Source organism: Microtus oregoni, unplaced genomic scaffold, assembly GCF_018167655.1.
Source record: "Microtus oregoni isolate MIOR12 unplaced genomic scaffold, Mior012 000017F_ref0000208, whole genome shotgun sequence".
Lineage (NCBI taxonomy): Eukaryota > Metazoa > Chordata > Mammalia > Rodentia > Cricetidae > Microtus > Microtus oregoni.
The window spans coordinates 11,567,995-11,581,261 of record NW_024543076.1 but is presented as its reverse complement, the minus strand read 5'-3'; the positions used below and the strand labels follow the sequence as shown (position 1 = coordinate 11,581,261).

General features: G+C 43.7%; 1 protein-coding gene across 1 annotated transcript in view; it reads right to left on the bottom strand.

Annotated features, from left to right (window-relative positions):
- LOC121458242 (cilia- and flagella-associated protein 206-like) overlaps positions 1-13,267 on the bottom strand; it is a 56,331-nt gene that overhangs the window by 32,993 nt on the left and 10,071 nt on the right. Inside the window, exons 8-9 of the mRNA XM_041667345.1 lie at positions 11,404-11,544; positions 6,224-6,417 (exon numbers count right to left, since the gene is read on the bottom strand). Of these exons, the coding sequence (XP_041523279.1) occupies positions 6,224-6,417; positions 11,404-11,544 (335 nt within the window). The remainder of the gene's footprint in view (positions 1-6,223; positions 6,418-11,403; positions 11,545-13,267) is intronic.

Genomic DNA, 13,267 nt, shown 5'->3' with positions numbered 1-13,267 from the left:
ACCTGACCTTTAATTCAAAGAAGGGGAAAAAAATCCATCCATGAGTCAGAATGCAGATGGGGTCTTTAATGTCCCAGTACAATAATCAGAGACCACTTGCATCTGAGTGGCCTGAGTTGAGGCAAGCCTCTCACAGTTCAGCTTGCAGCAGTATGGGATACGGGAACAGAGGAGTCTGCCATAGCAGCTGCAGATCTGAATGTGCTGCCGGATGCTGTCAACTTGACCTCGAGAATCACGTGCAGGGAGTTTCAGTGAGGACTGTCTCCATTAAGTTGGCCATTTTCTTGGTTATGTCACGTGAGATGGGAAGCCCCATCTACCTTGGGTGGTACCGTTCTCCAGGAGGGGAATTCTGAACTGTGTAAGAGCAGGGAAGGCTCCATGAGACAGAACTCACACCTGACACTGTTACTGGGGCTCAGAACCTGTGGCTAGAGGAGCCCATTGCCCCTATGAGAACATACTACCATTCTGCTGAATGGACATAGTACTGAAATAATGCCTAGTGATCCAACGCTCTATCCATAGACTCAGTGCATCTCCCAACCCTCATCACAGTTGTTCTTTGTTGAAGACGGCAATTAAGACTGAGATCCTAATCTGATCCATGCACAGAGAATAAAGCCTGGGGAGCATTGGGCACTATGTGCCACATCTGTATCCTGTATCTCCACGCAAGGCTCAGGGATCACTGTGGAAGAGCGGGCAGGAGCATGGACGACTACAAGGAAACACTGATTTCTGGACACAGCAGAATGGCTGTATACACGAAGTCACAGCAGCTGTGACAGCACACACAAGACCTCCGAGTTCAGCCAGACAAAAGCCAAAAGGAGGGGGCAAAGTGACGTCTGTAACTGAGGAGCTATTGCTGCTGATAGCCACTGGGAGAGGAGAGGCTGTTTTCTTTAAGGAGATGAACCCAAGGGTGAGCTAACCACACTCCAGGGTTGGGCCCATGCCCAAGAGTATCTGGGTAGCACAAACTGGACTCAATGGATTTTAAAGGAGAGAAAGAGAAACACAAAGTCGGGTGGGTGAGGAGGAGGGGGTTGATCTGGGAAGAAGTGGGGGAAGAGAAGCGAATATGATCAAAATACAGTGTATAAGATTCTTCAGGAGGGGGCTGGAGAGATGGCTCAGAGGTTAAGAGCATTGCCTGCTCTTCCAAAGGTCCTGAGTTCAATTCCTAGCAACCACATGGTGGCTCACAACCATCTGTAATGAGGTCTGGTGCCCTCTTCTGGCCTTCAGGCATACACACAGACAGAATATTGTATACATAATAAATAAAATAAAATTCTTCAGGAAGTAACAGAAGCATTATTTTAGATGGAGGAGTGGGGGGATGGTAACATGGCTAAGATAAAGCATGATTTTAAATGGAGGGGGCTGGGAGGTAGTAACGGTTAGGAACACTTTTTGCTCTTGTGGAGGTTCAGTTAGGTTCTTAGCACCCAGTGGTGGCTCATGACCATCCCTAACTTCAGTTCCAGAGCATCTGATGCTTTCTTCTGACCTCTGTGGGCACCGGGCACACACATGGTACACATTACATGCCAGCAAAACACTCACACATAAGCAAAATAATCTAAACATTTTTTCTTCAAAGGAGTGGAGAAACTGAGCTGAACCCTTGAGGGGCACACACTAGTCCACTGTGCTTTGCTCTTGATGGTGGGTGTCATGTGACGGTTCTCTTAAACCCCTGCTGCTGTGATTTCCCACGATTGACCGCAATCTGAAGTTTTAGCTGAATAAACCTTTTCTTGCTTAATTGCTTTGTTAGGGCATTTCATCTCATTTTATCAAATGGAAATTGCAATGGAAAAGCAAACTAAAGCCTGACTATAACGACGCATCACATCCCACTCTGAACAAAGGCTACAAAATCCTAGGCAATCCAAGTAAAATAAGCCCCTGTGAACTAGCTCATGTACTTGTCATTAGGGACAACTGATCACTACCAGCTAAGGGCCTCGTGGGTATCAGAGATGGGAAAAGAGGAGGAAGGGCAGGCATTAGTGAGGAAGCTGAAAATGAGAGAGGCAGTCTTTGATGCTGTTTCCTGGGTCAGACAGAACTGTGTTCATGGATGAGTTAACAAACTGATTCAGCAGAGACCTCCAAATTGGTGTGGGGCTTCATTGGCCTCACTCAGCCCCATGACTCCACATTTTCTTTATAAAATAAGAGACATTCTGGCAGATTTGGATTATTTAAATTGGGTTCAAAGGATGCCAAGGACTGAGGAGGAGATGGAAAAAGAGACCAGCAGCCAAGGGGGTTTGTGTTGGTCACTCACAGGCTTATGCTGCAAGACTTTTGTCCAGGTGGGTTTCCTAAGGAAAAGCAGACCCCAAAACACTGTGCTAGTGAGGTTTTACAGCCTGAAAAACAGTTCATAGAAGACATAAATGGCAAAATGATTGTATTTGTTATAGGAGTGAACCATTGTTCCCCTAGACTATGCTGTGCACATTTCTTCCCCGCAAGGAATCTTTCTGAGGTAAAGACTATTTGTTCAGCCCAGGGCTCTGTCCGCAGGCTGTCATGACTGAAGGTCAGTTCTAGAAGCAGGTACACACCGCTATCCGGGCCACACAGTACAAGCCGGCCCTCCCATACCACTGAGTGTGGAGAGACGTACTGTGGCCCCTCCCATACCACTGAGTACTATGGTACTGAGTACTGACGTACTGTGGCCCCACTCAACATCAGTGCCCAGGATGCTCAGGGAAAGTGCCTGGATTGTGGAGGTAGATGAGAATGTCACTTTTCAGTGACACAGCTCCTTTTGACTTAACCCATCCTCCTGTAAGCAACCCCTGACCCATGCACCTGCAAGCAATCCTAGCAAGTTCACTGGTTCAAGCTGGATTTAGGTAGAATCTGGCTTATTTTCCTTTTGGTATGTTGCTGGTGCTCTATCTGAAGTGAAGAGGAATAGAGGTATTTGCTCACATCTTCCAAGAAAAACTTACATGCAAAGTTGTTTTTTTTTTGCCTTGTCATTATTTCCTGAGCAACATAGGATAGCACAATTTATAGAGAAGTTACATTGTAATCATCATTTTAAATAATCTAGGAGTGATCTCTCTCTCTCTCCTCTCTCTCTCTCTCTCTCTCTCTCTCTCTCTCTCTCTCGATGCCACCCAATGAAAGAATGGATAAAGACAATGTTGGACATTTACACAACGGAGTATTACTTGGCCATTAAAAAAAAAGACATCATGGAATTTGCAGGCAAATGGATGGAACTAGAAAAAAAATCATTTAGAGTGAGGTATTCCACACCCAGAAAGACAAATATAGTATGTATTCACTTATGAATAGATGGAAGCTGCTAAGTCAATGATAACCAAGCTACAATCTGTAGAGCCACTGAGGTTAGGTATAGACTAGAAGGTACAGAGAGATCTCATTAGGGAAAGGAAATAGAATAGATAGTGATCTGTGGGAGCCCACGTGTTGCTCAGTTTCCATCTGGAATCATTTCTGACTTAAAGTCATTTGAGTTCAAGCTTGCCTGCTCTACTTTTTCTTATAACCTTGAGGGCTATGAGAGTCTTCTGATTTAGCCCATGAGAAAAGAACACTCTATCTAGTAGACAGTGTACTGCTGACGACAAACCTCAGGAACATCAAGATAGAAAATAAGGCTGCTTCCGGGCAGCAAGCATATGTTGGAGAGGAGGCTGCTCACTCAAGGACAGGAATGGTCTTGTGGTTAGATACTGACTGACCGCCTGTGCTGTGCTTTGTTCTGCTTAAATAAACTCGGGGCTGTTTTGGCATGGCCAGACAGACCTCCCTATTCTATCCTGTCTTTTATTTCTTCTGACTTTTCTTTGGCCTCAAGGATCCCCTATCCGGGAACTCTAGCTGACCTTTAAGGCTCCTCCAGTGATTCTTTGGGAGGAGGCTGGAACAGGAGGATCAAGTGGGGATTGAATGGAAGAGGGGGATGAGGGAGGGAATATGGGGAGAGACAGCTAAAATCAAGGGCTGTTTGAGGGGCAATATGTAAACCTAACATAGTAGAAGCTCCCTAAAATCTATACATATATAAAGGTGATCTAAATGAAATCAACGAATAATGGGGAAACAAAGTCCCAACTGTCTGTCTCTCCACTTCCACCAAGTGAAGCTTCCAGTACCAGAACTGGGTTACATCTAACTAAGTTGTTAGGCAAAGGGGTCCCATAGAAATTCCCAAACAGCCCAGGCTGTTGCCAAGACTATAAGTTGCTCTCCGGAAACGGAGCATGACGTCATTGCTGAGACAGCACCCACACAACTCACTGAATATGGAGAAGTTGAGCTGGTGCCCACGTAGAGAATTCATTCCTACATGTAGTGTCTTTGGTAGAGGAGGATACCCTTCAGACAGCCAAAGGAGAAATATAAACGCTAACCCAGCCACAGACCCTTTGATCTACAGTGGTGTCCTGCCTGCAAGAGTTGCTAATGCAATCCTGGCACAAAGTTTGTGGGAGTTCTGAACCAATGCCTGATCGGATCTAAGGCCACTCCCTGAGATGGAACCCATACCCAACACTGCTTGGACGATCAAGAACCAAAAACGAGACAGGTCTGGGAACTAGGGTAAAAACAGCAATTATTGCTCTTAAAAATGGAAGCAATCAAATGCCTCCTAATCACATCCTGCTATACACATAGATCAGTGCCTTGCTTATCAGAGAGGCTTCTGCCTGCAGCAGATACAGAGACCCATAGCCAGATATTATGCAGAAAGTAAGAAACCTTGGGATACCCAGCCCGTTTGTCTCCATCACATTCCACCCCCATACACCCCACGCCAGATTCACAGAACCCTGTGGAGCTGAAGGTAGAAAATAAGAGCCCTCTAAATCAACAGGATCAACATGCAGAAGAACTCTGATTGGTTTAATTATAGGCTGAATGACCAAATGGCTAGGCAGGATTTCCAGGCACAGAGGACACTGGAAGAAGAAGGGTAGAGATGCCAGGATGCAGAGCAAGCTGCATAGGCATCTTAAAGTAAGTAAAGGTAATCGAGCCACACAAAAGAACGTAGATTAAATGATATGGATTAATTTAAGTTATAAGTGCTGCTTAGAAACAAGCCTGAGCTATTGGCCAAGCTTTCATAATTAGTAGTAAGTCTCCATGTTGTCTTTTGTGGGCTGGCAGCCCAAAGAAAAATCTGCCTACAGAGACAGCACGCACAGGGCCTGCATGGGTCTGCACGGGGTCCTCTTTGTATATTTTATGGCTTCCAGTTTAGTGTTTGTAAGAGATTCCTGAGTGTGCGAATGAGCAGGTCTCTGATTCTTGTGCCTTTTCTTGGGCTCTTTTCCTTCCTTTTGTCTTACTCAATTCCAATGTGTTAGGTTTGTTTTATCTGTTGATTTGGATGGGAGGAGAAGTGGAGACAGAAGCTTGGAGGCGTTGGGGGAAGATAAACCATAATCAGAGGATATTGTGTGAAAAACATCTATTTTCAATAAAAAAAAAAAAGTCAGCTGAGGATTCCAGACAGACCCAAAAGCCCCACAAGGGGACCTTGATTTCCTGGGTATCACATCATGTCTCTGCTCGGGCTCCCCATGATCTCTGATAATACTTCTTTCCTACCTTTTAATTCTTTAATTGGCAGAGAAAATGATCTCACTCTTGCACCCTTAAATGGTATCAAGTGGGTGAAAACAAGAGGGCCTGCATTCAAGTTCCCAGAACTTACATAAAAGGTAGGCATGGCCAGACATGCCATAATCTCAACATGTTGTGGGGGCAGAAACTGGTAGATAGCTGGAACTTAGGAGTAAGCCTGGCTGAAACAGTGAACTCTGGTTCAAAGAGCCAGTGCCTCAAAAGCAAGGTCAAGCACGAGAGAGGAAGACCCGATTTCATCTCCTGCTTCTGCATGTACATACAACACACATGTGGGTGTCCCCGACACACCCCAAATATCAACAGAGCAGACATGGGCATGCAGCACACACGTGAGTGTACCCCAAACACCCCAAAGATAAGCAGAACAAACATGTAGATGCAGCATGCACGTGGGCATGCACGTGGGCACCCAATCCACACACACCCCAAACATCAACAGGAAAAACAAAAAGATGCTGAACTTCCCTGTCAGAGGAAATACACAAACAATACTGAGACACCGCTTTAATTGAGTGCGAAATTACAAGCCCAAGTAGCTGCAAGTGTTTACCACATTTACCTGAGAGTATGGTATGAGAGTTTCGAACTGTTGATGAAGCTCAAGTAGCTGAATTAGCTCTGCATTCTTTTTGGCTTTTTCTTTAATCAGGTTAATGTAATGTTCAGGATTTTCTGCGAACGAATGTGCAGCATCTCTGGTGTTGAAAGTGTAGTATTTTTCTTTGTATTTCAAAATTCCAATGGTTGGATTTCCTGTGAAAATTAAGAACAGCAACCTGACTCGGCATATTTTTGTGATCAGCCACAGGACCAATGTTGCTGTGGTTTTGATTGTTTGGCTGGTGTTGGCAATTCACCCAGAGCCTTCCACATGCTAACCAATACCCTGCCACTGAGCTCACAAGTCCATCCCACATCTCCATTTTAATATGTCACCTCCATCCTTGTTTTGTTAAAAAGTTATTAAACGAGAAATATGTAAGTTCATATTAAAGTATATACTTTATTTTTAAGGTTAAAATATATTTTATGGTCAAGCAGTGGTAGTGCACACCTTTAATCCCAGCACTCAGGAGGCAGAGGCAGGTGGATCTCTGTGAGTTAGAGGCCAGCCTGGTCTACAGAGTGAGCTCCAGGGCAGCCAGGGCTGTCTCAAAAAAAAAAAAGTATATGTGGCTGAAGAGATGGCAGAGCAGTAAAAAAAATTTTTTTTGCATGACACGAGCTTCTGACTTCACTGTTTCTTTTTTTTTATTTTTTTTTTATTGAAAAAAAATTTCTGCCTCCTCCCAGCCTCCCATTTCCCTCCCCCTCCTCCCACTCCTCTCCCCCTCCCCTCACTCCTCTCCTCCTCCCTCTCCAGTCTGAACAGCAGTCAGGGTTCCCTGCCCTGTGGAAAGTCCAAGGTCCTCCCCCCCTCCACCCAGGTCTAGGAAGGTGAACATCCAAACTGGCTAGGCTCCCACAAAGCCAGGACATGAAGTAGGATCAAGACCCAGTGCCATTGTCCTTGGCTTCTCAGCAACCCTCATTGTCTGCCATATTCAGAGAGTCCGGTTTTATCCCATGCTTTTTCAGTCACAGTCCAGCTGGCCTTGGTGAGCTCCCAGTAGATCAGCCCCACTGTCTCCGTGGGTGGGTGCACCCCTCATGGTCCTGACTTCTTTGCTTATGTTCTCCCTCCTTCTGCAGAGCAGTAAAATTGAATAGAACTCTTGCACAGACCCAAATTCATCTATAGGCTCATGATCTCCCGTAACGCCAGTCCTCAGGGATTCCGTGCCTTCCGACCTCCACAGTGCCTGCACTCACGTGTATATAGCACCAGATGGACATATGCATATACACATGATTTAAAAATGAAGTAAATCAGGGCATGGAGAGATGGCTTAGCAGTTAAAGTGAGTGTTGCTTCTCCAAAGACCCTGAGCTTGGCTCACAGCATCCTTTCAGAGAACTCGTACCCGTCACTCCAGATCCTCTTCTCACCACCAAAGGTTCCCACACATGCTGCCTTTGCTTACACAGCAACACACACACACACACACACACATAAAAAAATACAAATAAATCTTTAAAAAAAACTGAGTTTTATATAACAACCTTCCTATACAGATGAAATACGTGTAAAAAAATCTTATGAAAACCATTTAGTCTATTTGACAAAATTTACAAACCTACTTAAATTGATCTGATTACTAAAGTGTAGAAGACATGAGGTTCTTGGGCTCACAGACAAGCCCTAGGGAAACCAGGAATGTTAAACACAAAAGGCTGTCTCTTCATCTCCACTCAGAAGGCTGGGAGTGGATATAGTTACTAGCCTGGTGATCTGTGCAGTCTGTAGAGCCACGACACATCTGAATCCCCAGACTGTGATGCTTTTCCAAGACTCTTCCTCTCTAGACCTGTATCCTGAGCACTGCTTCTCAGTCAACAGAGCCCATCTTTATGGAAGCAGTCACAAGCACTTTGCAAAAGAGTTTCAGTGTAGTCACGGCTTAGCTTTACTGGTGATAACTGTCACCAGGAAACTTTCTTCCAAAATGTACTGTATTTAAATATGTCAAAGATAAACTGTCCCATGTCAGACACTAGAAGTTTGAACCCAAACTGGCCACCGAGTCGTGATGAATTTGATTTCCTTCTCGCCTCACATACATAGTGACCTTGCTAGTCCTGGTGTTTGCAGAGACCCCGCACTAAAGCAGTGGTGTGTGTGTACATGAGAGAGTGTGTGCAGTGTATGTGCATACGTATGTGGAGATGTGTACGGGGCTAGTGGAGACAAGAAGACATTTAATCCTAGCACCCAGAAGGTGAGGCAGGAGGATTTCTGTGAGTTTGAGGCCACCATAGTCTACATAGTGAGTTCCAGGACTGCCAGGACTAAACAGAAAGACCTTGCTTCCAAAGAAGAAGATAAAGAAGAGGAGGAGCAGGAGGAGGAGGAGGGAACATCTGGGGTCCTTCTCTATCATTCTCCACCTAGTATTCCTCTGGGACAAGTTCTCTCAGTAAATCTGGAGTTAGGCCGGCAGACTACACGCCCCGGCTATCTTCCTGTTTCTGTGCCCTGGCTGGCCCCGTGCCAAGGTTATAGGACTGTGTACAGTCACAGTCAAAGCTAGCTTTTTTTAATGTGGATTCTAGGAATTTGAACTTAGGTCCTTCACTGTTGCTCAGCTTACCCACTAGCCATGTCCATAGCCCCTAATATAATGTTTCCAAAATAGCTCTCTAAGAACTACAAAAGCATGACATATTTTCCTCTATAAAAAGACGATGGATTATTACATATCCAAATGCCATGTGGAAAGTATACAGGAAATGGTCATACTGTCTTATTTACTTTTCCAACAAATAGTTGTTGACCCTTTTCTTGGAAAAGAGAGATACAGTAGGAAAACAAGCACCTACTCCCAACGAATCACAAATATATGAAAGGTCCAAGAATGGCCTGTGTTATGGGAATAACTAACTGAAAAATAAAGCAAGCAAGAAAATTAAATGCATAATAAAACAAAAAGTATGAGATTGGTATTTGAAAACATAGTGATGATGGAAGGGTTAGCAAAATGAACGAATAGAGAATGAGTTGGGGTAGACTGATGGAGAGAAAGACTTCTGGTGTGTAGGGATAAGCCCAGCCTATTAGCGGACGTGTTCACCTCGGGCTAATGTTTACTTATAAATCTAGCAAGGCGAGCCCGCTGCTCTCTCTGCTTCCCTGTTCTCCACGGGAACCGGTGGTTCTGTAAGTCTATTAAAGCTATATATATTATTACAATCTGTCTGAATTCATTTTACGCCGATACACTGGTGGGCATGAAGTCGTCTGGGAAGGACAAATGTGACAGAACGGTGAGCCAGTATCACACTGGGTATCAGCCATGTCGTCTGCAGTCCCTAACAGTAGAAGACATTCTACCAAGTCCCTCTGAGTGAGCAGCTGCTGGTGCCTAGGCAATGGTGCAGTAAGCAGAGATAACACAGCAAGCAGAGGCAAAAGGACCAGCACTGATGTATTCAGAGAGGACTCTGAGACACACAGCCTGACAGCCCTCCACATTCCTATTTCTCTTTATGACTAACACAGCGGTAGACTGTCTGTCTCTACCTCACTGCCATGGTTCTAGTGTGTTTGTTCCTCACAACAACATAAAGTATAAGTTACTTTATTCTCTCTACCATACAAGCACAGAATTCCAGAAATTCTGTGACAAAAACAATAGCCAACTGTTAAACAGAAAAATAAGAAAAAGATCAAGAAAAAGGACGAGGTTAGTGGAACAGTTCTTTCCAATTGCTTGCGCTGTAGTCTGTCCTGGTTTGTTTTCTGTTGCCATGGTACCAGCTCGGGGAAGGAAATGGCTCATTTCAGTTTACAAGCTTACAAGTCCATCACTAAAGGAAGCAAGGTAGGAACTCAAGCAGGATCTAGAGGCAGGAACTGAAGCAAAGAGCCATGGAGGAACCCTGCTTGCTGGCATGCTCTCCGTGACTTCTGCTGCTGCCTCTCTTACCGACCCCAAGACTAGAAATGGCCCTGTCCACAGTTGGCCGGGCCCTCCTATCTTAGTTAGCAGTCAAAACAAGGCCTCTCAGACACGTCCCGAGGCCAGCATGATGGAAGCAATTCTTTCTTTGGGGGTTCCTCTTCCTGCACATGTGGACAACTGGAGCTAACTAACACAGCCCTAGTGGTTTCTTGTCATTCCCCCCTCACACAACACTTTTTGAATAATAATGCAATGCCTCTATATCAAATTTACTATTTATTTTGGAAACATAATTTTATGTTTTATATATGTATATATGCATATATCACAGAGAAATGTTACTTAATAAAGTATTTCCTTAGAAGACTGTAATAGAGTCTTATGTTAATGGAGGGTAGTTGCAAAGAGATCAGGAACTTTTTGTTTGTTTGTTTGCTTGTTTTTGAGACAGGGTTTTTCTGTAGCTTTGGAGCCTGTCCTGGAACTAGCTTTTGTAGCCCAGGCTGGCCTCGAACTCACAGAGATCCGCCTGCCTCTCCCTCCTGAGTGCTGGGATTAAAGGCGTGCGCCACCACCACCTGGCTGAGATCAGGAACATTTTTAAGTGAACACATTAGTTAAATAAATATGTCTTTTTCAGTTAACTCTTCTAAAGACACGCTTTTTAGCACCGCTAAACCATGTCTCTGGACTCCAGTACACATGGGTCATCCCCTTCTCAAGGCACTACAGAAACCATGTTACATACATGCTGGCTGCCTTACTATGAAATGTGAAATGTTCCAAAACCAGAAACAATTTGAGTTCCTTCATGATGCCGCGAGCAGGAAATTCACGTGGTAAGTCACAGTAAAAATCTGGGTGCACTAAAGGCAGTGTACACTCTCAGGACTCTGTATACAATGTCTGTGGATCATGATTGGATTTTGTGTTTAAATGTGGGTCCCATCCCCTAATACATGTCCTTTTCCAAATCCACAATGAGAAATCCTTTTGGCCTGAAGTATTTTAGATCAGGGACAGTCAGCCAACCGGTTACAGCTCTCACCACCCATTCCTTACAACCTCTGCTGAATCCACCAGATTAGACTGGAAGCTCCGTAGGCGAGGAAACTGGACCATCTCTACATCTCCTGCCTGCTTCCGCATCTGTTTCCCAGGACAACCAGGCTGATACAGGAAGTACTCGGTATGGGACCGACATCACGAAGGCAGACTGTTACCTCCAACAACGTACCTGGGAGAAGAAGACCGTCTGTTGAAGCAAACGTGTAGCCACAAAACCCGCGGTACTGAATTACCAGTTTATCAAAATTTGCCGTTGTTTCTGGAAAAAGCCAATCCAGTTTTCTGAAATCTGGCAAGTGTACTCTTTCTTCTACAATGAAAGAGAACAGGAAATGGTTTATATCCCTTGAGAAGATGCAATTTCCTAAATGAGTCAGCAGAAGGTCATTCTAAACATTTCTATCATCTATACTGTTTCTGATGGACAAAGTTCCCCTTGGTCCGACTCACCGCGGTGGCATTCCTGTAAAGAAGTGTGAACACCCCAGTACTGTCCGCGTCTGAGTCAGGAACTCGCTAGAGCGAGTGTGGAAGCAGAACTTCGGCCTTTCAGAAAGAGCTGCTACGCAGTTGAGGGAAAGCGGACCAAAGCTCTTCGTTAGGGTGTGCAATGTTTCCTGCTGCCACACAGTACATCACCCAAGGAGATGAGCAGCAAGAACTGTTATGTGACCAAGGGGATCTTCTTCTTTCAAGACACCACTTTGAATAGTCCTTATATAACTAGACTGTGTCTCAAAACAGTAGAGAAAGTTCCAAACAGGAAGAAGATGTTTTTTACTAGCTCGACTTTGATTAAAAGGGTATACAATTTTTGTTCTTTAGACTTTTTTCTTAAATAGTTACTTTTATGCTGCATGCATATGTGAGTGCCTACACATGTATGTATGTTAATGCCTACACATGTATGTATGTGAGTGCCTACACATGTATGTATGTGTACCACATGCATGCCTGGTGCTCCAGAACCAGAAAAAGGTGCAGGGGTCCCCTGGTGCCACAGATGCAGGCCATCACTTGGGTCCTCTGCAAGAGCACTGAGCATCTCTCCTGCCTGTTCTCTTGACCTTTACAGACAGCTCCTGACACAGGCTGCTTTACCTAAGTGGATAACTAAAATGAAAAATTAGATACAAATGATATCTTCATGAAAAACTATTTTCCAGGATTCCTGACTTTTACAATTGCACATATAGTTCTAATGTGTCCGAATCCAGATCTAAACAGCCAACATCCTGTTTGTCCTGACCTTGTATCTACAACTAACAGTAAGGTCTAACTTGGAATAAAAATAAACATTTTATCCTGATATGCCCAAGATTTCTAGGAATGATGAGTGGGTAAAAAATAAATTCTTTCAGAAGAATATTGGTTCTCCCAATTCACCAGAGAATAACCTGATCAAATACTCTAAAGAAGAGAAAGTTCTCACTCCAGTAGGAAATGACATCTCTAAATCTAAGAAGTTGCAGCTTAGCTGAACACCCTCAAGTGAACTTACTTCAACTTTTAAATTTCATTTCATATCTGCTTAGACATACTGTTGTAATGAAGTCACATAAGTAATAAAACAGGTACTAGGGGATTTTAGGGTATCCTGATATTCATCTTTCAGGTTTTATGTATTGTAATGATTTAAGAAAGGGAGTCACTGTAATATTCTTATTTTCTACTTTTACCAAAGTAGGATTTGAAAAAGAAATTAGTAAATTATCTAATTTCATTTTTTCTGCAAAAAAGTGAGTATTAAGTTCTAACCCCTACTTCAACACTTCTCGTGAATTTTAGATTGTCTTTAACTAAGATAGAAAATGTAGAAAGTTGATGAAATGATAGAAAGTTGACTAATAATTGTCAGCCTTTCTATAAGAATAAATACATCTTTTAAAAGGCCTAAAATTAGCTCAATTAATTTTATAAGGATAAAATTAATTGGTTCTTCTCAACTTGATACTAAGAAGATGTGTAGCAAATAACGTTCTCTATATGGAGCTTTATCTGCAACAATTGTGGCAGAAATGTTTCTCAGGATG